Below are 21,857 nucleotides of genomic sequence, written 5' to 3'. Positions count from 1 at the left end.
GTGTAAGTACCTATTTATTTTAAAGTGGCATTGCATTGTTGCTTCTTTTTTTGTTAACCATCGTGCTCTGTGCCCTCATTGTGTCCCATCTTTGTGACATGTACCTAAATCACGCCCAGCTCCCTAAATAGCGCACATCTCACCAGGAACGCCAACAGAGTGTGACAGCCAATCAGAAGCTGTGTGCTTCAGTGAACAGGACATCTTCTGGGATTTGCCGGTGATGAGCACAATATGCTGATCTCGAATGTGTAGCTTAATATAAAGAATGATGGGTGCTGTCATGTTATGCATTATGTATATTTCGTGATGTAATGTCACTTACAATGTGGCCATTATTGTAAGAGGATTGAACTGGTGAAGACAGGCGGCAACTATCAAAACCGATGATGTGTGCGTTTTCACACTTTTGCCACATCGTCCGACAGGAAAACTTCCACACGACTTGCATTGGCTTTTAGAGACATGTTAACAGTAATGCGGTTTTGCAGTTTGCCTTCTCGAGGAGACAGAAGGACACACACACATGCACACACCAAAGAGGAGAGACATTTTGATCCCTGCCTCCCCACCCGGTGTCCTCACCCACACAATTCCTGACTGTGGCTCCTTAATGATAGCTGCTGGCACTCACGCAGGGAAAGATGTAACGGTTTTGTTTTCATCAGCTAATACTGAGGTGCCAAGATTAATGACTGCCCCGCCATAATTGGCATTAATTAAAGCCCAAGAAGCCTCCTAGTCCTTCCCCACTCCAGGAGAGGAGGAGGGCTGGCTGAGCAGCCTCTCTCCCCTGTTGGCCGGCGTCCTCATATTCAGACTGTGTGAAAGCTGCGGGGCAGCAGGTGGATGCAGCCCTTAAGTGGGAGGATGGATTGTGGAGAAGTGAGCGGTGAATCTGGCTGCAGACTGACGGAGCCATGGCCAGAAGCAGAGTTTTCTCTCTGGAGTAGGTGGACTGCTTTGGTCCTGGTCCAATGAAGCTGCTCCCATATGGTGTTTACTTGCTCAATCACATCGGCTTTAGATATCTTCCCAAACACACACACACACACACACACACACACACACACACACACACACACACACACACACACACACACTCACACCCACACCTGTGCAATAGCTCCAGTTATTCCCCAAACAAGCACACCTGTGATCGATAGTGTCACCACCTGTGCTCATATTGGAGCCAAAATGTGTGTGGTTCTTAATGTGTGTGTGTGTGTTTGTTGCTGGCCATGACCGTCTGTCCTGTCCTCCTCCTCCTCCTCCTCCCACTGTGCTGCTCCGACAGACATGTGTTCAGGCTACTGGGAGAGTAAGTGTTTTTTCTTGGGTGATCTCATCATGTCCAGCGAATGCTCCCGAGTCTCAGCCGTGAAATGGCCTCCTTCCACAGTTCACTGAGCAATCTCACACCGCTCCCCCTGCCCAGGGCGGACCACCACTCACACACACGGACATAAAAGTCCACGTGTACCAGCCAAGCCAGATATTTTGGCCTTTGGGCTGGTGCTGCACCAGCTCATCAGTCATACCTCCACCCATTTCCTCCCCTCTCCCCCAGCCGGGGTTGATGGAATCAAAGTGACCCTGTTTGGCAGCGCTGGTTAGATGATGCAGGGTGAAACAGGCGAGCTGAGGGTCTGAGCAGTGTGTGGTTACTGTCACCGCTTGTCTCAGCCTCTCTGTCACCTTTTCTCTGGGCTGCTGGCAGCTACGTTCTGCTGACTGTTTGGCCTTGACTAGCCCGACAGCTACAGCTCTGTATCCTGTGGCCCAAAGCCCCAGCAAGCATCAATCCCAACTTCAACCCCAGCTCTCTGCTCAGAAGAGACCTGGAGCAGATTATAGTGTGTAACAGCTGTTTATGGAAGTTGTTTTGTCTTATTTTTCATCCAAGATACGATTCTATCCCAGGAGAGAGTAGCACACAACATATGTTTACTTAATTGGTGCAAGAAAATGCAACTGCAGCTCTGCATTACGGTCTTTATTGCTAAATCTCTTCCTCTGCTTATTTTTTCAATAAATCAATTAATCATTTTACCCATAAACTAGTAGAAAATTGTGAAAAATGCCGGTTACAATTTCCCAGAGAGGACCCAAAACATATTCATCATATAGAAGCTGGGACTACAGAATCTAAAGTATTTTCTTTTGTTAATGATAAACTATTATCACAATTGGTTCGTGTAATCTTCTGTTAAATGGCTAATTAATCATTGACAAACAATTGACATTTTTCTTAGCTCCAACCAACACATTTAGGTGTAACAGGACTGATTCTTGGATGGTTTGTTTTCCTCACCTGCTCCTCTTAAATCCACCACAAGTCGTTTTCATTTTCCATTTTCCTGCTGTATTCTCACATGGGCTCGCTCTGACATTCGTCGGACATTTTACAAGGGGGTTGGCAGGAAAAGCTCTGGAGCAACTGACGCTGACATTTGCGTTCTCACATATCTGTTCAGCTGCAGATGCAATGATGTTCCCTTTAAATTTTCCCCTCATGTCATATATTTTAAGTGTGAAGGGTCACTCCATGGCAGCAGGAAGGAAGTGTGACATCACGTCAGAATGTGACCTTGAGAGATTGTAGCATCTTTTCTCACCTCAGCAGAAATGTCTCACCATTATGTGAATATTAGTCACATGTCCTCATGTGGAAGCTACTGGTTCACCCCAAACTCTGAACCCACACTTCTGTGCATCAGCGAGTGAGAGAAGTCTTCCAGAATATAATGGGCCAGCCAGAAGCCTCCAATCGAGTTGTCTGCATGGCAGATTGAATGTCTGGCTGTAATTATGTGTACGATAATAACGGGGCCCATTGTGAGCGAGTGCCACATTCTTGATTCTCTGACTGCAGGCTGCTCCATCATCCACTGTTGGTCTCCAGCGCCGTTGGAGGGAAGCGCAGACAATGATGACTCATAACTGGTCTTTCGAGGTGCTAGATTATATGTCTGATTCATACTGGTCCAGGAGGGAGCCTGGAGTGGGACAGGACATGCACGTGCGATCGCACTTACACACTCAGAAACAATAACTCACACATGCACACAGAAAAGGTTTCCAGAGTGAGAGCTCTGAACGGGCTGAGAGGAGAAATGATAGGACCCCTCCAATGCAGTGTGCTACTGCCACCCTGTGGTCGTGTTAGGTACCGATACCGGCCAACGGCTGCAGATCTGGATCTTTGCTTGTCAGGGCTTGCAGAGTGGCGATGCTCGCAGATGAGTCAGTTGAGAGAATGAATCAGAAACTCAGATCCTCCCTTGTGGTTATGTAACACTGGGGTTAGGAGCAGAGGCCATGTGGTACTGATACAGACAGGATTCAACACAGGAACATGAACTGCTGTTTTTCTCTCTCATGCACAGGTGGGGAAGGACCCTCTCTACGCCCAGATCAACAAAGGGAAGAAATAAAGAGACACACAGGAAGACGGACCTGACTAGCACTGAGAGAAAAGGAGGAGATCTGTGTGTGTGGGTGTGTGTGTGTGTATGTATGTATGTGTGTGCGTGTGTGTGTGAGTGAGTGTGAGTGTGAGTTTGTGTCCTTCTTCTCCTCTGGCTATCAACCTCCCAGGAGGAGCCTCCACACTCCTCCTGTCCCCCTTCTCGTCCTCCTCCTCTGTGCAGTCCTCTCTCCTCCTGAGAGGAAGGAGCCCTCTTCGTCAGTCACTCCAAGCAGGAGGGATGTCAATCAATCCACCTCTCCCTCCACGCTGTGTTGTCTTCTCCTCTTCTCTCCTCCTCCTCCCTGGGGCGAGTCACACCCAGCCTTACAGACATAACCTGATCCTCCCTTCTCTCTCTCTCTCTTCCCCACCTCTTCCTCTCTGTCTTCACCCTCACACTCCTCCCTCTGCCTCCTGTGTCTGGCCAGAGTCTGTGCTGCCAAGGAGGGACTGAATCAAGCAGTGCCTCTCTATCTCCGACACCCACCCACACACGCACGCTCATTGGGATAAGAGTGATAAACTTTCCTCTCCAGTCTCCATCTGTAGCAAGGACATCCCACAGGAGGAGCCAGACTCTTAACGGGCCTATCAGGGACGGCCCGTTCCTGGGATCACTGCTTCTGATTGGTTGGTTGTGGGCTGGTTCGGGCGTATTCTCCCCATTTTTGTGAGTTCCTGCTTGATCTCTATGCAGAAACGGACTCTCTGAGAGCGACTCACACGCCAATACACACATACAGCTCACACAGCAATCCGCCTACAACACACAAACAACACACACACACACACACACACACACACACACACACACACACAGTCATCCCTCACTCTCTAACATGCATACACGCAGTGATTTGCCAAACGTCTCACCTCGCAGACAGACTCGTTCAGAAGCCAGAGGACCAGACAAACTGAGGAAGGGACCCTGAGAGGAAAAGTGTCAAATGGATTCTGTGATCGAACTGTTCATTCTCTATAGCTTTTGTACAATACTGATTTAAAAAAACCGAAAAAAGAACTAATTGAAAAATTGAATTTTTATTTTATAAGTCAATCAAGCCGCTGGAGTCAGCTCTATAGGAGTTGTAGAGTCAACTTGGCTTTAAGGCATCTGATCGTTGGTTTGCCAAAACTCATTTTGTAAATAATGATAACAACAACAACAACAACAACAACAACCATTTTGTCCACCGGACGTCTGTGCCATAAAATAGGAAGGCTTCAGTTATGCAATCTCTTGACGTTAACCCAAGCAATACCAACATATGTTTTACTTTTCCTGTTCTCCCCACTTTGTTTTGATTCCCCCTCAAATACTGTTTCTGTTCTCGTGCATGGATGTCGTAGGTCTTTCTCTTAGCCTCACTTACTAATCCACCTCTAAACCTTGTACCCGTTTGTCTCAAGTCCCACGGCCACAAGTTATTGTTGTGTCTCTATGGTTTATGTGACCCGAACACGATGTACCACAATCCTATGTTGCAGGCAGCAGACATGGTCTCGCTCACTGCAGCCCACACTGCTCCTGCCCGCCATCCCTTTCCCCCGGAACAGTCTTTACACAGCCATGCTCTGCCCATCTGTCTGTCCGGTGTTCAGGTGCCAAAACCGCTGCTGTCCGAGCATCTGTGTGTGTGTGTGGGCTGCAGCGTCCTCTGCTACAGCTACATCGACTATGATGCCAATGACTCCCTATTTTATGGCCAGAGTCCCCATGTCACTGGAGAACTCTTTTTGGACTATGACGTTGATTAACTTAAAAATGTGACAACTAGAAGACAAAGCGAAGACGCTGAATAAAAAGGGAAACGTTGCTGTTTGAGTACATAACATTTCTAGACCTATTTTAACTTTACCTCAGCTAACAGTTTCTTAATGTAAATTGACACATTATTTTTATCTTTATGAATATGACATTCTACAGTGAGTTTTTAGATGATTTTTTGGTTCTCTCTTGATTTACGTATTCCACCATGTATTACTGTTACAAATAAACACATCCCAAATGACTGATGTGTCTGCTTACGTGCCTTGGTTGTAATCTCTGTGTGTGTGTGTGTGTGTGTGTGTAAGAAAGAAAGAGTAGACCTAATGGTGTGTGTCTGGCAGAGGTGACCCCCAGTGTGTCTTTAGTTAGTGTAAAGCAAGTGTCACAGTATTTAGTTGTAATTTAACACAGCTTTAATGGCCTGTCACATTCTGCTACACTAGCAGACTCTAATGCAAGCTGTCATAGACTTTATTAGAACGCGACTACGAAACAAGAACTTCAGCCTTCTCCTGCTCTCTGTGTTTCTCCCTCCTGCCTGTGGAAAAAAACAAGGATTAAAAACGAGTTGAACACTTTTTAAATTTTAAATTGATTTTAAGGATAATGTCACCTAAATTAAAAGAAAACACTTTATCCATTACCCATAGTGGTATTTGGCCGTGGAGACGATCGGATCTCTCAGGTCGGATGTTAATACCAGCTCTGAACAGGGGCATAAATTCATTGAGGTGAATGATTGTGTGTGTGTGTGTCTAGATCTTTGTCAAGATTTCACTAAAGAAATTTCAGATGGACAATTGGCATTCTTTGGTGAAGGTGTAGTCGGAAGAGATGTGTCCTTAGCCTGATGTCAATGGGGAGCTCGTTCCACCATTTGGGAGCCAGGACAGCAAACAGTGATACAAGGAAGAGAATGTGTCTGTGCACATTCTTCCTAAGAACGTCACTATTCCAGACCAGTGGTTGAGCTTTATGTTTTCAGATGTGTCGGAGCACTTCAGTAAGAATGTGTTGGTGTGTGTTCGACTCATTTTAACAGTTACTAATCATCTTTATATACAGTCACTGATGGTCTTTATATACAGTCACTGATCATCTTTATATACAGTCACTGATGATCTTTATATACAGTCACTGATGATCTTTATATACAGTCACTGATCATCTTTATATACAGTCACTGATCATCTTTATATACAGTCACTGATCATCTTTATATACAGTCACTGATGATCTTTATATACAGTCACTGATCATCTTTATATACAGTCACTGATGATCTTTATATACAGTCACTGATGGTCTTTATATACAGTCACTGATCATCTTTATATACAGTCACTGATGGTCTTTATATACAGTCACTGATCATCTTTATATACAGTCACTGATGATCTTTATATACAGTCACTGATGGTCTTTATATACAGTCACTGATCATCTTTATATACAGTCACTGATGATCTTTATATACAGTCACTGATTGATCCACACAGTCAGACTGTGTTTGGGTGTTTCTTAGCTGACAAACAGAAATCGACAAGAAATAAATACCTCCTCTGTGTGTTTGTGTGTTTGCATGTGTGTGTGAGAGAGAGAAACCGCTGTTCCAGTTACTGAATAATCCACAAACCTCACTGTCAGCAGTTTTCTTCGGGACTATTTCCTGTGTGAAGACTGTCAACAGTGAGGTCTGTGGATTGTCCAGGATAAACAGCAAATTATTTTTGGAAAGAGAAGCTGCAGTGGAATTCTTTTAAATGTGAAATCCAGTTCACCTCTAAGTGTATTGTGGCAGTGACAGAACATTTTTAGACTGAAACTTCAGCAGATAAAATGTAAACTGTTTGTATTGCTGGATACAACCACTATGGAAAGCATGTCTAATTGGATTTGGATTAGATGACCCTTTAATCTGAGTGTAGAGTCTACCTATACAGACCAGACCTATGGCTATATGTTTAAGATAAGATCCTTTACTAGTCCCACTATGGGGAAATGTACCATACAGCAAAGAGGGAATCGTGAAATACACAGTAAAAACAATACAATATAAACACAAGGAACTCTAAAAAAAATATAGAAAATGTACAGTGTAAAACATTAGTGTTAACAGTCCTGCAAATATCATTAATAATCAATTGTGCAGTGATGTAATATCTCAAAGCTACATTCAGTGGAGTGTAGTGATAAAGTACATTTTTCATGTATCTGTTATTTATTTTTGAGTACTTCAAACTTTTATTCCACCCCATTTATCAGTGCATATCTCACAATTACAAATACCCTTTCAAATAATTGATATAACAATGATTTTGAGTTTTCAGTCGCATCATCTGCTGCATTTTTAACTGATATGACAAAGTCTGTAATAGTCTGGATTCAAAAATATTTACACATTGGGGAATAGCTTACATTCTGCAAGTGGGTACATTTTTAATTCAAGTATATTTAAAAGCAAGTATTTCTTGCTTTTACACAGGTGGAAAAGTTATGTGGTACTTTAATTTGAGTATTTGTACTCCTACTTAAGGCAAAGGTATTTCCTCCTCCACGGGTTAAAATCCTGGATGCCATCCTGACCATGTGGCAGAGAAACAGAGGCCTGTCTCGGTGTGTGAGGCCTCAGCTCCTGACACACCTGTCAGGGCAACAATGTGTTGACAGCCACACAGAACACATCCTTCAGATGAAGTGTGTACCTGGTGTATTTGTGTCATATTGTAAAAAATATGCTTTTAGTATTCTGCGTGTATAAACCCGGAATGTTGCCTGACCTCTTTTTGTTTCCTTTCCCTCTGTGTTTACTCAGATGTTGAAGCTCCTGATAATGAATCAGTACAGGTAGTGATCGGTCCCTTTGACATCGCATCTTCTCACTGTAGAAACAGACAGGGGAAAGAACAGCACGCTCCAGCTCCGAGGTGTCGTGACAGTGAGTCACCTGTGCGCGTCCACGAGCTGCCAGCCGGGCCACATTCCTGCAGGATCCTTCAGAGCCTGAGCTCAGACTCGTCCGACGGGCCGGACAGTTTCTAAAGATGAGTGAGACTTTTCCCACTCGACCTCATTCCTCCACCGAAACCGTCTGCTGTGCGCATGGGCCGCGCACTGCCTCCGATCAGAGGGCAGAGGACGTGCGCAGAGATTTGACACAGATCGATTCACGTGATGATAGAAGTGGGTTTTGACTTAATGGTGTAATTTTCATCACACACACACAGAATGATGAGAGGCTGAAGGAGAAACTCACTGGACTGAACTCACTTGACTAAACAGGCTGCTGTCGTCTCGGTGGATATTTCAGCGCACGATGGATCAGGTATGTGCTCCTATAATAACTTCTAATCGTTCCGCAAAGTCTCACATGATAAAAGATTGTGTTACAATCTGTGATGATATTTGATCATGTATTAACAGATAATTATATCAACCTACTTTTGCCATATTGAAAATCACTTTTGAGTCGTAAATATATTTAGTTTGAGTCTGATTTGTTCAGCACATACACACATCTGAGCCTGATGTGTCATGTGTGTTGGAATGTGTGTGGATGTGTGTGGGTGTACTTTGTGAGAAAAAAACGACAAATTTGAAAGCAAATAGAATAAAAAGAAAACAAAATCACTACCTCACACCACTGAAGGCTGTTAAATGTAAAGAGATTGTTCATGATAGGATTTCACCCTCTTTAATTCTAAGTTGCTCTGTTTTGTGAATCCAAACATAACAGGTGTCAGTGTTTAAATGTCATTTCATTGTGTGATCCTGCCACCAGGAGGACATTTTGGATTTTAAGGCTCTTAGGGCCAGGTTCCAGGATGAAGAACTCCTACTGATGCAGCCCAGAATCAAACCGACCCTCCCAGAGAAACCAAAGCAAGTGCCCCCTCCTCAGAGCCCCCCTGGACACCTCCCTGCAGGAGCGCGCCCCTCCCTACTCACCTCTATCAACCAGAGCCTTGAGGGGAAGACACACATCAGCCCCAGGGTGGTCTTCAAGGACGAGAAGAAGGAGGGCAAAATGTCTCTAATCAAGAACTACACCAAGCTGAAAGTGGGTAAAGACAAGACTAAAGGGAGCAAGGAGAAGCTTGACGATGACTCGTCGGAGCAGAAGCCGAAGAAAGACAACGCTAAAGACAAAAGGCTCTCACTGAGGTTCCCTGCAGCACAGAAGGAGAGCACAGAAATACTGGTGCCTGCCACACCTCCACCTAAAGGCACAATACAGAAGAAGAAGGGTTTCCTTGGTTTCATGAAGTCAGTAAAGAAAGATTCACTGGACATTACGACCGACCCCATCTTAGACAGCCCAAGTTCAGACATTCTTGGAACAGCTCCTCTCATACCTGTGCCTTCTGAATTTGGTGGCGCACCACCAGAGCCTGAAATCTATGCCCCTAAAGCCCTATTGCCAAACATCCCATCCTTACCTGCCTCCAGTGCTACAATGGAAACAGCCCCACCCTTCATTATCCCTGCCTCTCCCGACTACAACCTATCTCCCGCCCATATTCCTGATTTCCCTGATCCTTCAGTCCCAACCCTGCAGAGTGAAACTCCACTGGAGATAGAAACTCCTGCCCTGTCAGTTCCACATACTATCAGCCCGACCCCTCCTACCCCTACTCCACCTCCAGTGGCGTTTACTCCATCTCCATCACCCCCTGAGGCTGAGATCTCAGAGGCTGCCATAGAGGCTGTAAGTATAGCTGCAGTAGAGACGCCTCCTCTGATCACAGACCCTCCATCGACGCAATCATCTCCCAAACTTGAGCGTCCAATCTCAGCACTCTCAGCCCTGGAGAGGGCGGCGGACATGAGCTCTGGGAAACGGACTCCAGCTGACCAGAGAATTCTCAACGCTCTGGAGAATGCGCGCAAGAAGAGCGGCAGGTAAACAACACAAACGTCTGAAACACAGTGTACTATTTCAGAAGATGTGAAGAACTGTGATCAAAGCTGTTGAAGGCTAATATCTCACTCGGTCTTATTTGTTCTCAGCCCGCAGACAGACCACAACACATCTTACTCCATCACCCCTCCACCTGAAGACCTCTCCCCTCCTCCGAGTCCCACCTTCTCTCTGCTAGATCTCCCACCTATAGATTATGAAGACCGGGCAGGAAACGCCCTCCGACCGAAACCAGAGCAAGTCAATGGCATTGACCACCGTAAGTCTCAACTCAGCACATCACAGAGATCCTCTCTTCTCCTCCCTGCTCTTCACCTTTCAGTCCAATTTCAGTCTTTTTGGATTTTTTAATTCACTGTTCAATGTCAGGTATGTGAACATCTTGTTGCCTCAGGTATTTGTTAGGAGAAGCAGCTTTTAAAGACCCCCCCACACACACACACACACACACACACACACACACACACACACACACACACAAAATGAAGAACAGTCCTGACATTCTTCTTCTGTGCCAGAAACAACTTGGCAGTAGGCAGGGCAGAGCCACAGAAGTATGTCAGCAATGACAGGAGCATGTCTGTCGTTTTGACACAGAGCTGCAGTGACAAACACTTTAATGTCTGTTAAACACAGTCAGTCAGCTCTGGTGTTGATAGTGACTTGACTTACACAGAGTTTATTAAAGTATTACATGTTCACGCAGGTGTTTGTGCATTTGTATCAATTTTGAACAACCTCGTGTCATTTATCATTTCATGATGTGTGTGTTTGTGATTCTGTTTGGACACCAATACTAAATGATTAGTAATGCTTCATAGGACAGTTTAATTTGAAAGGACGTTTAAAGACAAAACGAGCTTTGCTAGCACTTCAAATTAAAAAAGTGACTTAAAAACTAGAGCCACACAAAAACATGCATTGAAGTCTAATATATTTGTTCATGAAGAACATCTGCACTTTTTCTTTACGCCGTCCTGATTCTTCTCTTATAATTGCATTATCTCTGCTCTGCAAAGTTATGTCACAACAACTTTCACAGTGTGCCCGACTGGTTTGGTTTCCTCACAAATCAAACTCTTCACTCTGCTGGCTCTCTTTCTTTCTATGTTTGTGTGATTTTTACCGTTCGCATCCAAGTCGTTCTCCTGAAATGAGGATGTCCATAACATTTCACTTTGACCTGGTTGTAAAGTATCTGACAAACCTGTATAGAGTTGTGGATGGAGACTAATGTAATTAGTCTTGTCCGTTACAGGACAAGCCTCTTCAGTGTTGGAGGGTGTCTCTGAGGAGGGGTCTGATGTTGTCCCAGAGCTGTTTGTGGTTCCCCCTCCTCCACCGAGGAAAGTCCTCCCAGACCCCGAGTCTCTGGGTCCAGCTCCAGAGAAGCCTGACAGACCCCCCTATGTCCACCTGAGTGAATTGATCCCTCTTCCTCCTGCGGAAGATAATGGTGTGGACCAAACACCATTGCTATCGACCAGCCCACTCAACGCCCTCCTAACACTGGTTTCATTGTATCTCACCTTACTTGCAGATGTCTCTGCTACTTTGGAGTTCTCAGAGACGGACACCACGGATATCCCAGAGTTTGACAATGTCTCCTCAGTCGGCCACTCTCCAGAGCTGCCGGTGTCAGGCTGGGAGAATGGGGAGTACACTGGTCCTGACACTCTTGATGGACAGAACCTCCCAGATTATTACAGCAATGGGATAACTGCTCCAGCAGCTGAGGTCGATGCTGCGCCGGCACTTGGAGACGAATACCAAAATAATGCACAACCAGTGGCAGGGTAAGACACATACATTTAACTGTAGCGTCTTTACTTTGAAGTGTTTCTTCATCTCTGAGAACCGTCTCTCTCCTCTCTGCAAACCAGGCTTGAAGCTGCTGAAGCTGCCAACGGGATCAGTGCAGAAAATACATATGAGGACGTTACAACGTCTGCATTCAAAAAGAAAGGAAAGTCTGAGGGTGGCAAGAAACGCAAGGGACCACCAAAGAGTAAGGACGACATATCAGTCATATCATATCAGAACATTTATATCGATAAGATGACAAATTCAATTAAAATACTTAACTGCATGGTATGGTGCCTGAAGTGTGACATTAAACTAAAGCCTGCATTTCTAAAACTGGATTTGCTTGAATATTTTACTAATCATTTTTAGAGTCATTAGAGTAATCGGCCTCCGCTCAAGATGGTGATTAAGAGCAGCATTACTCTGTGTAGCAAAGCCCTCACATCCAGTCCTACTTCAGGCAGTTAAAGTGTGTATAGATATGACATCCAAAGAGAGTATACATAACACACACTTCTCGTTAGCGGCTCTCGTTGACAGAGAAATGCTGTTATCTGGTGTGATTCTATCTTCTGTATCGTATCGACACTGAAAACCGCCTTGAAGCTTCTCATGTGTTTTAAGTTGATTTAAACAATTCCTCCACTTTTAATTGAATGTGTTTTTTACCACAGATCCATATACGGAGGCAGCACAGGAAACAGTGAGTCGTTTTGTCAGTGTGTTGAAATAAAAGCATATTTTTTTTCTTATCTGAGATTTGGTGCAAGACGAGTCAAACCTTATCTTTTTGTTGTTATCTACAGAATGGAGAGAAAGGCAGGATGAGCAGGTTCGGCAAGTAAGTCCTTATTTTTTTTGCTCTTTTCGTCGTAGTTTATCTCTCTCACTGTTTGAGATGAGAGAATTCTGTCTGCCATTGTTTCCCCCATACTCTCCTCTGCCATTTAAACAAATTGCAAGGAGCCCCCCCCCCCCCCCCCCCCCCACCCTCTTTCAAACAAGACAATATCTGTTGCTCTGTTTTCTGCAGGACCGACAAGAAAGCCGCCGTGGAAGGGTCAGAGGAGAAAGAGCTGAAAAAGAGGGAGAAGCAGCGTTTGGAGAAGGAGAAGAAAGAGTTCAAGGAGAAACAGGAGAGGGAGAAGAAGGAGCAGAAGGAGAGGGAGAAGAAGGAGAACGAGATGAAGAAGAAATTCAAAGTGAGTGATGTTATTGTGAAAGAGAAGGCAGGTATGGAAAGTGAACGAGCTAGCGGGGGAGGGTGGGGTATATGTCTTGGCGTACAAACCTGTCCGGATTCATTCCTCCCTGTGGAAGAGTTGAGGTGAGAAACATGTGCTGCCTCAAATGGAATCTGTGTAAACACTCGCCTCAGTGTTGCTGATATTTCTGACAGGAGATTTATGAACTTTACCCTCTCCTCTGCAATATACTAAATATGCGATTACCACATTATAACAAAAGAACATGTGGTTCTGCTCATGTAGAAAAAAAACACCACCTGCACATATGTCTCTGAGCAGAAAGAATGGAGCAGTCGTCAAACAGCTGACAACACACACCACGAATTTATATAATAGAGCTAAATGATAACATAAGCTTTGAGTAAGCCCGGGTACATTTAAGTTAATCCTGTACTTTTTCACGCAGTTTCTTCTGGTCTTTCCTGGACTTTTATTTTGGAAAGGGAAAAGGCAAAGAGAGTGTGAGGGTATTGCAAGTAACTTGATCTGTGAATATAGTAAAGAGTAATAAGATAATAAAGAGCACTTAACCGAACAAGTGCTGCCAACTCTTTATTTTATTACTCAGTAATATAGCTCACAATAGCTTATAACACACTATCCATGTGAATATGTGGTTAATTTCTATTTGAATGAACTTTATTAATTAGTGTGTTACAATTAAAGTCATTGTTTTAAGTCTGTAAACTATTTTCTTTTTTCAGTCTAATTAAAACCAAATTACTAAGAAACATCAGTGTGATGAGAACTACCTAAAATGACAGAAATCATCTTGGAGAAAACATATTTGACATGTACTTTGATATTTTTGTTTGTTCCGTGTCCCATCCGCTAACATGGATGAGGCAAGGTTTATGATCTATACTGCAGCCAGCCACCAAGAGGCCATCACGATGATTTGGCCTCACTTTTGGGAGCTGTCATTTACAAACAGTCTATGGTTCTAACCGCTAACTCTGTTTGTCAGATCGCAGGACAGGAGGATGCCATGTACCAGGCGACAGTAACCGTGACAACAAAAGGACGCAAGGACGATTTACCGGTCAAGAGCGGTGACATCATCAGCATCATCCGAACCACCAACTGCCCTAAAGGGAAGTGGCTGGCCAGAGACAGCAGCAACACCTGTGAGTGTTCCAAACCTCATGCATTGTTATTATCCGTGTGTTCACCTCAAGGGCAAAGAGATGCATAAATATGCAGACAGGCTGACAACACTGCAGCAGGAGTATGATGAAAACAACAGAAATCACACCAGGAAGCTCACAGACACAACCAGTCGTATGAAGCCTGAGCCACATGAGACAGAAAACTGATGACTTAAGAAAATGTTGTTGGGAAATGTCACTTGTGCACTTGAGTCCCTGCCTGTGAGTCCATCGGTGACTGTGTGAGGGTGTTTTGCAGATGGGTACATTGCAGTGGATCATGTGGAGCTGGACATCAAGGAGATGCTGGAGCTGGGGAAGAGGGCTGCCATCACCCGCAATACCAGCACCAACGTCGTGGACGGAGAGGTCCCCAGCGCGGGGAGCAGGTCAGTGTGCACAGTGGGAAATGAACAGATGGCACAATAAACTAAAAACATATCATCTCATGCATTATTCATTACACTGTTAATTTAAATGATGATTCATCTGTGTTTTATCTCTTTTCTCAGGGCCTCAAATCACTATCCGTTATCAGCAGGAAGCTGTAAGTGTTCTACATCCTCACTCACACTTATTACAGTATGTCTTTAACATAGTCAGACGCAGATGTTTGATGATGATGATGATGTGTTCAGTCTCAGATGACAGTGAAGAGTGGACCGGTGATGAGGATGAAACTCTCTCCCCTGTTCACGAACCTGCAGATCCATTTGCTCCAGTGTAAGTCGATGTCGAACTCCGTCCACACGAGGGAATTATTGTTATTTGCTTTAGATAGAGACGGACCCACAGGGATCTTTGATTGTTTTTAACGTCTTGTGTTTTCCGCTGCAGGGGCCACACCAGGACACTGTCCATGCCAGACTTGGGTATGCAATCACAAACCACACTGTTTTAACACAACACTTCAGCTCTCTGACTTTACGACAAACATTTCATCAGCCAATTGCACTGAGGTTTAATGACAAAACAAAAAAGAACAAAGCAAACGTTTATATGATGACTGTCCACACAGCCCATCACCCTAAACTCCGTCATTACTGTCAGATTGAGGAGTTATAGTTTGTTTGGTCGGCTTGGCTCAGATATTATCACTGTCTGCAGTTGGAGCTGCAAGACTGCGTATGACACTCAGGAGGTATTTTTTAAACCTTCCTGCAACAACCCCCCCCCCCCCCCCCCCCCCCCCCTTTCTCAGTTACATCAGAGCTCACAGACACGATGCACATATTTGTAGATTCAGAGTGACTTACATTTTATCAGATTATTGTTATCCCTGATCAAAAAGTGAACTTCCATAAATCTAATCTGAATTTAAAGACAGAAGCTGACTAACTGAACCACTGGGCAACATTACACTTTCCTTTTACATCCCCACAACAACCACAGCACAGCATCAACTTAAAGCTACTGACGTTGTGAGACTTTTCCATTCTAAGCTCTGCAGACCTTCTGTATAACTACTTTAAATACTGACTTATCACCATGAAACACGTTAGATGGACAGATTGGTTCACAAGTTTAGTGTCATTGATGTTCTAGTTGAATATTTTTAAGAAAGTGTCTTACATTTATGTGTGTTGCTTATTTATTTCCATAGTAAACAAGGATCTCAATGTCGTCCACCAGCACAGTCACAGTGACATCAGTGCAGAAGGCTCCCATGTCCAGTGAGTTCCCCTGTTTCCCTCTCACACTTACACATATACAACAAGTGTAGATACACAGTTTACATGTGTATTTGTCTTTTTATCAGGGCAAGACATGAAGCACTTCAGAAGTTAGCCACATTTTTCCATTCACCCAAACCTGTGGAGCCAGCTTCCAGGTAGGTGTCATGCACTAACATGTACAGTACCTGCTGTATGTGCACACACTAATACACACCTGTGAATACACACACACAAACATGTACAAACACAAATGGGGTTTTGATTCTTGCTTTTCCTTCTTTTTTCACAGTAACAATGAAGTGGAGACAAGTAAGTGAAAATGAAAAAATGAAATTATTAACAACGTAAAAACAAAATGCTAAATTGGATAAATACAAATAATCTGAGTTTTTAAATTAAAGTCACAAATTGTGTTAATATGTATTTCTTATAACTAGGTTAAACAAACGTACCATTTTTCTTTGAATGTGAATAACTGGGCAAGATGATTATTCCTTTTAAAAAATGTATTGGGAATTCTTTATTGCATTAGTTCAGTCACTGAAAAAGTCATTTATCATTTCTAAAGCATGTGGCTACAAAAAACTTTCTGAGATATTGTTATGTTTGATCGAAAACTACATAAATCTACTTAGAATTTAAAGACAGAAGCTGACTAACTGAACCACTGGGCAACATTACACTTTCCTTTTACATCCCCACAACAACCACGGCACAGCATCAACTTAAAGCTACTGACGTTGTGATACTTTTCCATTCCAAGCTCTGCAGACCTTCTGTATAACTACTTTAAATACTGACTTACCACCATGAAACACGTTAGATGGACAGATTGGTTGTGTAAACAGGAAGATGTTAACGATCAGTGTTATGCTAAGGTTTTCATTGATGTTCTAGTTGAATAAAAAAGTGTCTCATTTTAGAACATATGATGTAAATTTCCCGTGTGTTGCTTATTTATTTTCATAGTAAACAAGGATCTCAATGTCGTCCACCAGCACAGTCACAGTGACATCAGTGCAGAAGGCTCCCATGTCCAGTGAGTTCCCCTGTTTCCCTCTCACACTTACACATATACAACAAGTGTAGATACACAGTTTACATGTGTATTTGTCTTTTTATCAGAGCAAGACCTGAAGCACTTCAGAAGTTTGCAACAATTTCACATTCACCCAAACCTGTGGAGCCAGCTTCCAGGTAGGTGTCATGCACTAACCTGTACAGTACCTGCTGTATGTGCACACACTAATACACACCTGTGAATACACACACACAAACATGTACAAACACAAATGGGGTTTTGATTCTTGCTTTTCCTTTTTTCACAGTAACAATGAAGTGGATACAAGTAAGTGAAAAATTCTCCATGGACAAAAATACAGTCTATGTTGAAAAAAAGAAAGTTATTAACTGGGGAAAAAAGCTAAATTGGTCAAATATAAATAAATTAAGGTTTTTTAATTAAAGTTACAAATTGTGTTAATATATTTTTCTAATAACTAAGTTGAACAAACCAATTGAAGTAATTTAATTTGGGGCCACAATCTTCTTTGAATATGAATAATTGTGGGCAAGATGATTATTCCTGTTAAATAATATATTGTAAATTCTTTATCGCATTAGTTCAGTCACTGAAAAAGTCATTTATCATTTCTGAAGCATGTGACTCGACAAAACACTTTCCATTCCAGGTGGTGTGCTCGTGAAGCAGGAAGCAGTGGCGCTGTAAGTAGAGCTGAAAACACCCAAACAGGTGGTGAACATGTGGCGCAACCTGCAGACAAACAGGCCTCCTTCCTTTTTAAGACTGGAAGGAGTTGCTGAGCATGAAAAGCGAGAGTTCTATTCTTTTTGTGTTTGAGAAAAAGCGAGACGGACAGGTGAAAGAATGCACATCCTGTACGACCAGGAAGTTACTCTGCAGAATGAGTTGGTCATCTTCAGTCATGTGCTTTAACTTTTAAGATGGTGACACGAGGAGGTCACTGTTGGTTCAATGTTTCACACACAGCACCAGAACACAGGAGAACAGAAGGTGGAAGAGGAGAAGATGATTTATTTTCTAATCTGTTTTCCACAGGCCTGATGCCAGTGAAACAGCAGAAGTAGCTTTTGATCCTGATTCGCTCATTTTACCTCCTCCTGACCTGTATGCTGATTTGACCGGGGAGTAATCGCCAGACACGGTAAGAGAGAATCACCCAGACTCCTCTCTGTCCATCACTGTGCGTTTCACATGTTGACATCGAGTTCATTTCTGTTTGTCACAGAAACACAAAGCAGACAGAAGAACCAGGATTTGTCCATGATGCTTTTCTTCACGCTGTGACCCGTGTCAGTCTACTAATGCTGTGACAGTGACTTCATCATCTCGACTATATGACTTAATTTATCTGACGACCATGTGCATGGATCAGTGTGATGATTTACAAGAGGAACAGGAAGTGACTCTCAGCAGCTGGAAATCTTCCCCGTGCTGTTTCTGTTCTCTGAGGCACTTGGTGTGAAACCGCTGAGGGACAGTATGTGTGGCTGCGGCCTCGGAGTGACTCGAGGATCGAGCTGATCCCAAACAAGGAGCTACAAACTGTTGCAGACACACACTCACACACACACCGGTTTTCTGGATACTGTGACACTGGAGGCTCCTTGGGGGGAAAATTAGAAACTTTTCCTATTATTACCCGAAAGCCAAATCTATTTTTAGTTTGCCAGGACAATGGCAAAAGTGGATTTTTCTAACACTAGTGTATTTTTTTTATGTCAAGACACTGTTAAATATAGGTCAGCTGCAGTAAAAAACATGTTTAATAATCATTAGTCCTTCCTCTACCAGGTTGTTCCTCGTGAAAATAATAATCCACAGTTTAGGGTCGAGCTCAGTCCAAAGAACCTAACACGTTACCACTGTCTGAATACTGATCTTAGTCTTGTTAGGTTTGGTCTTTAGCAATAATTCAACCCCGCGAGTGACATGAGCAGTTTTCATTGGTTACCTCCACCAAGACAGTGCTTTTATCAGCATTCCTTTGTTTGTTAGATTTTTTAGCAGGAAGACACAATAACTACGGAACCGATTTCCATGAAATTTTGTGGAGAGGTGGGACATGACCCAAGAAAGAACCCATTCAATTTTAGGGCAGATCCAGATAAATAGATACATCCAGCTTTTACCTTGGTTAAATAGGGCATTAGCCTTAGTGGAGGTGTGCGCTCTCCGAGTGGCCTCCTGGTTCAGTGCTGTGCCCTCTTCTGTTTCTGCATGACTCAACAGATTTTAGGACCACATTCAATATTTAGTTGAAAGTGTTTATATGTTTGTGCTTTTTTGTATATCTACACATTTTTTTACTTTGTAATTTTATTTACTCTCATTATTTGTCAATAAACTGTGGAGGATGGAAGTAACTTGTCATGTATTTAAATGGTTCAACATGTCAGGTTCATATAAAAATGATCTTTAATTATGTACCAATAAACAACACGGAGTATAATCTCAATTATACAACCAAAGAATTACTATGTAGTGTTCATAGTTGAACCTCCTGGAGGGAAACATCACGTGTAACTTTATCGTCTTTTCTTTTTATGGAGCTGATGTCGGGCAGGTGCCACTTTTATGTGCCGCCTATTTTTTAGGATTTTCCCTCAAGATGAAGAGTAAGTGTTACAGAGGAGGAAGTAAAGTACTGATGATCACCTGAGGTCATGTTCATGTAAGATATTGTTGTTGACATCTGTCTGTGGAAGATACACAATTATAACCATCTGATCTAACCATCTGTGTGTCTGTGTGATTTCCAAATATCCAAACAGACAAAACCTCAAGAAATTATGTTTGTTTATTGTTTTTTCAATAAATACTCATTAAAGTGCAAATCATAACAGCAATATCATGCAGTGCATAACAAGAGAAATCCAAACCCCAATCAGACAGGGAGACACATTCTCTCTCTCACACACACACACACACACACACAGGGGTACTTAAGGTTACACTAATAAGAACCCCACCACAGATAGACAGAGACTGACAAACCTTCACTTTGGTACGACACAGACAGTGTGTATTTGATTAGGTCCTCTGGCATGTGTTTGCAGCTCTAGACACACAGTAGAGTTTATATGACGAACATGCCACTGATAGTTGCATACAGTTGAAATGGTGCAGTACTGCAGTACTTTTTACTGACAGTGAATACTGGTTACATCAGAGGAGTTTTTAAATCCGGACCACGACTTCTCCTGGATATTGCACTTCATGGATCAGTGTTGTCATGAGCAGCAGTATCATCAGGAGTGAATGCATTATGATCCTGATGTGACCAGAGTAGCCCAGGACAAGTCATTAAGACACAGTAATAAAGTGTAACAGAGAAGTTTAACAGAAGAACATGAATTAGTGTTTACTTGTATGTGTGTGTGTGTTTATGTGTGTGTCTGTTTGTATGTGGTGGTGGGTGCATGTATCTTTCTCCCTCTGACATTAAAGTGTACCCAGTGGTGTGTGTGTTGTCCCACACAGTGGACAACTCTACACACAACCACAGGATGTTGTAATAAAGGGTTTGAGCAGTGTAACACATAATGGGACTTTCACCGTTTCAACCCAAAATCTTCATGTTGCTCTCATAAGGCAAAAATATAAATGTGTTGACTGATCTTTGGCTGATATCAACTTCACCTCTAGCAAATAATAAGAAATAAATAATCATGAATAAATACACAAAATATACATGAAATATTATACACTAATATTATACATAATTTAATAACAAAAAACTCAACCCATCATTATGAAATGTTATTTCATTGCTATTCCATATTAACTAGTCTATGAAACTAACAATGATAAATAACATTTCATAATAGTGAGCTGAGGTTAAGTAGGATCTTAAATTATTTCAAAATGTATTACTTCATTTACGTATAGTATTTTACTGCATTTATTCATGTTTTTATTTATTTCCTAACTTATCAACACCATTACATATCCCTTTCATATTTTTAATGACCAGTCTAAAGTAAATTAGATACTAACTCTTCCTCCTCTGTGTTAAACTGAGAAAAGTAGAAAGGCATCAGTCCAGAACTCTCCATCAAACACCACCAACCAAGAGAACACACTCTGCAGGGCTGTGCGACATGACAAGATATATCATGAGGTGACAGAATATCCATTTTGTTCTGATGCTCTTCATGGTAATATTTGTTCATGTGGATGAAAATTTGCTTTCTTCCACACAGCATGGACGTAGGCAGGACACTTACATGAGTACAAGTCAAAAAGGAGGAAGAGAGTGAACTTGACACCCAACGGGGTAATACCGAACAGGACAAAGGACTTTGACAAGCCAATAACTAAAGGAGGAACATGTATCTAAAAGAGGAGGCTACTTCTGTCTCATAAAAGTGGCTCTGGTAAGAGAAGTCTAGTACACACCAGAAAACTGTAATTTGCTAATCATACAGCACCCCGTTCCACACAACACACTCAAAACACCACGGGAGTAGTTGCAATAGACCCACAGATAATATGGCAAAGATGAAAAGAGGGAACAGCTCCTGGCAGCTTGACATTTGCAAAGAAATAAACACATGAGCTTTGTGAGTTGGTGCCAACACTCATCCCAAAGTACACAATGCCAAGACGAAAAGTAATGTAATAAGAAATATGCCTTTACATGTGGCCACTTTACATAAACTTCTCAATAAGATATACAGATAATGTTGTGTAGTTTTTTCATTATCTGGATATGAAATGACCTACACTGAGATAACGCACAGCCCTGACAGACAGAGTAGGAGAAGTGTGA

The 21,857-nt window shown here is 42.7% G+C and overlaps 2 protein-coding genes and 2 long non-coding RNA genes across 18 annotated transcripts in view; 2 read left to right on the top strand and 2 right to left on the bottom strand.

The window, feature by feature from the left end:
* The window catches only part of dab1a (DAB adaptor protein 1a), a 239,200-nt gene extending 233,716 nt beyond the window's left edge, over nucleotides 1-5,484 (top strand). For 12 of the 13 annotated variants that reach the window (XM_034583814.1, XM_034583813.1, XM_034583817.1 and 9 more), the window contains one exon: nucleotides 3,390-3,540. Coding sequence is in view for 1 of the 13 variants with exons in the window: in XM_034583815.1 (XP_034439706.1) it covers nucleotides 3,390-3,437 (48 nt within the window). In the remaining 12 variants the exon portion in view is untranslated. Of the gene's footprint in view, nucleotides 1-3,389 lie in introns of all 13 variants that reach the window. The other variant, XM_034583815.1, reaches the window with a different exon arrangement.
* Nucleotides 1,040-20,589, bottom strand: LOC117760641. The gene is made up of 3 exons (XR_004613693.1): nucleotides 20,019-20,589; nucleotides 13,799-13,803; nucleotides 1,040-1,102 (listed from the first exon to the last, which is right to left on the bottom strand). It is a non-coding gene; the product is annotated as an uncharacterized LOC117760641 (long non-coding RNA).
* On the top strand, nucleotides 8,247-18,795 carry LOC117760636 (FYN-binding protein 1). Of its 3 annotated transcripts, XM_034583810.1 has the most exons (23): nucleotides 8,251-8,568; nucleotides 9,025-10,145; nucleotides 10,254-10,423; nucleotides 11,423-11,620; nucleotides 11,705-11,960; nucleotides 12,048-12,172; nucleotides 12,645-12,673; nucleotides 12,777-12,811; nucleotides 13,004-13,172; nucleotides 14,185-14,344; nucleotides 14,625-14,754; nucleotides 14,878-14,912; nucleotides 15,004-15,088; nucleotides 15,203-15,237; nucleotides 15,969-16,038; nucleotides 16,125-16,196; nucleotides 16,331-16,350; nucleotides 17,011-17,080; nucleotides 17,167-17,238; nucleotides 17,370-17,389; nucleotides 17,733-17,766; nucleotides 18,122-18,227; nucleotides 18,312-18,795. In XM_034583810.1, the coding sequence occupies exons 1-22, from the start codon at nucleotides 8,560-8,562 to the stop codon at nucleotides 18,213-18,215; spliced, it is 3,009 nt and encodes a 1,002-aa protein (XP_034439701.1). In that variant the 5' UTR covers nucleotides 8,251-8,559; the 3' UTR covers nucleotides 18,216-18,227; nucleotides 18,312-18,795. The 3 variants fall into 3 exon arrangements, with proteins under 3 accessions (XP_034439700.1, XP_034439702.1, XP_034439701.1); XM_034583809.1 differs by having other exon boundaries at nucleotides 8,247-8,568; nucleotides 11,423-11,960; XM_034583811.1 differs by lacking the exons at nucleotides 16,331-16,350; nucleotides 17,011-17,080; nucleotides 17,167-17,238 and having other exon boundaries at nucleotides 8,249-8,568; nucleotides 11,423-11,960.
* A 19-nt stretch (nucleotides 20,590-20,608) lies between the features above and the next one.
* LOC117760642 lies at nucleotides 20,609-21,565 on the bottom strand. The gene is made up of 3 exons (XR_004613694.1): nucleotides 21,404-21,565; nucleotides 21,032-21,037; nucleotides 20,609-20,727 (listed from the first exon to the last, which is right to left on the bottom strand). It is a non-coding gene; the product is annotated as an uncharacterized LOC117760642 (long non-coding RNA).
* Nucleotides 21,566-21,857: the final 292 nt, after the last annotated feature.

This window comes from Hippoglossus hippoglossus, chromosome 4 (genome assembly GCF_009819705.1).
Source record: "Hippoglossus hippoglossus isolate fHipHip1 chromosome 4, fHipHip1.pri, whole genome shotgun sequence".
Lineage (NCBI taxonomy): Eukaryota > Metazoa > Chordata > Actinopteri > Pleuronectiformes > Pleuronectidae > Hippoglossus > Hippoglossus hippoglossus.
The sequence above is the reverse complement of the archived record's forward strand: the minus strand, read 5'-3'. Positions and strand labels throughout refer to the sequence as shown.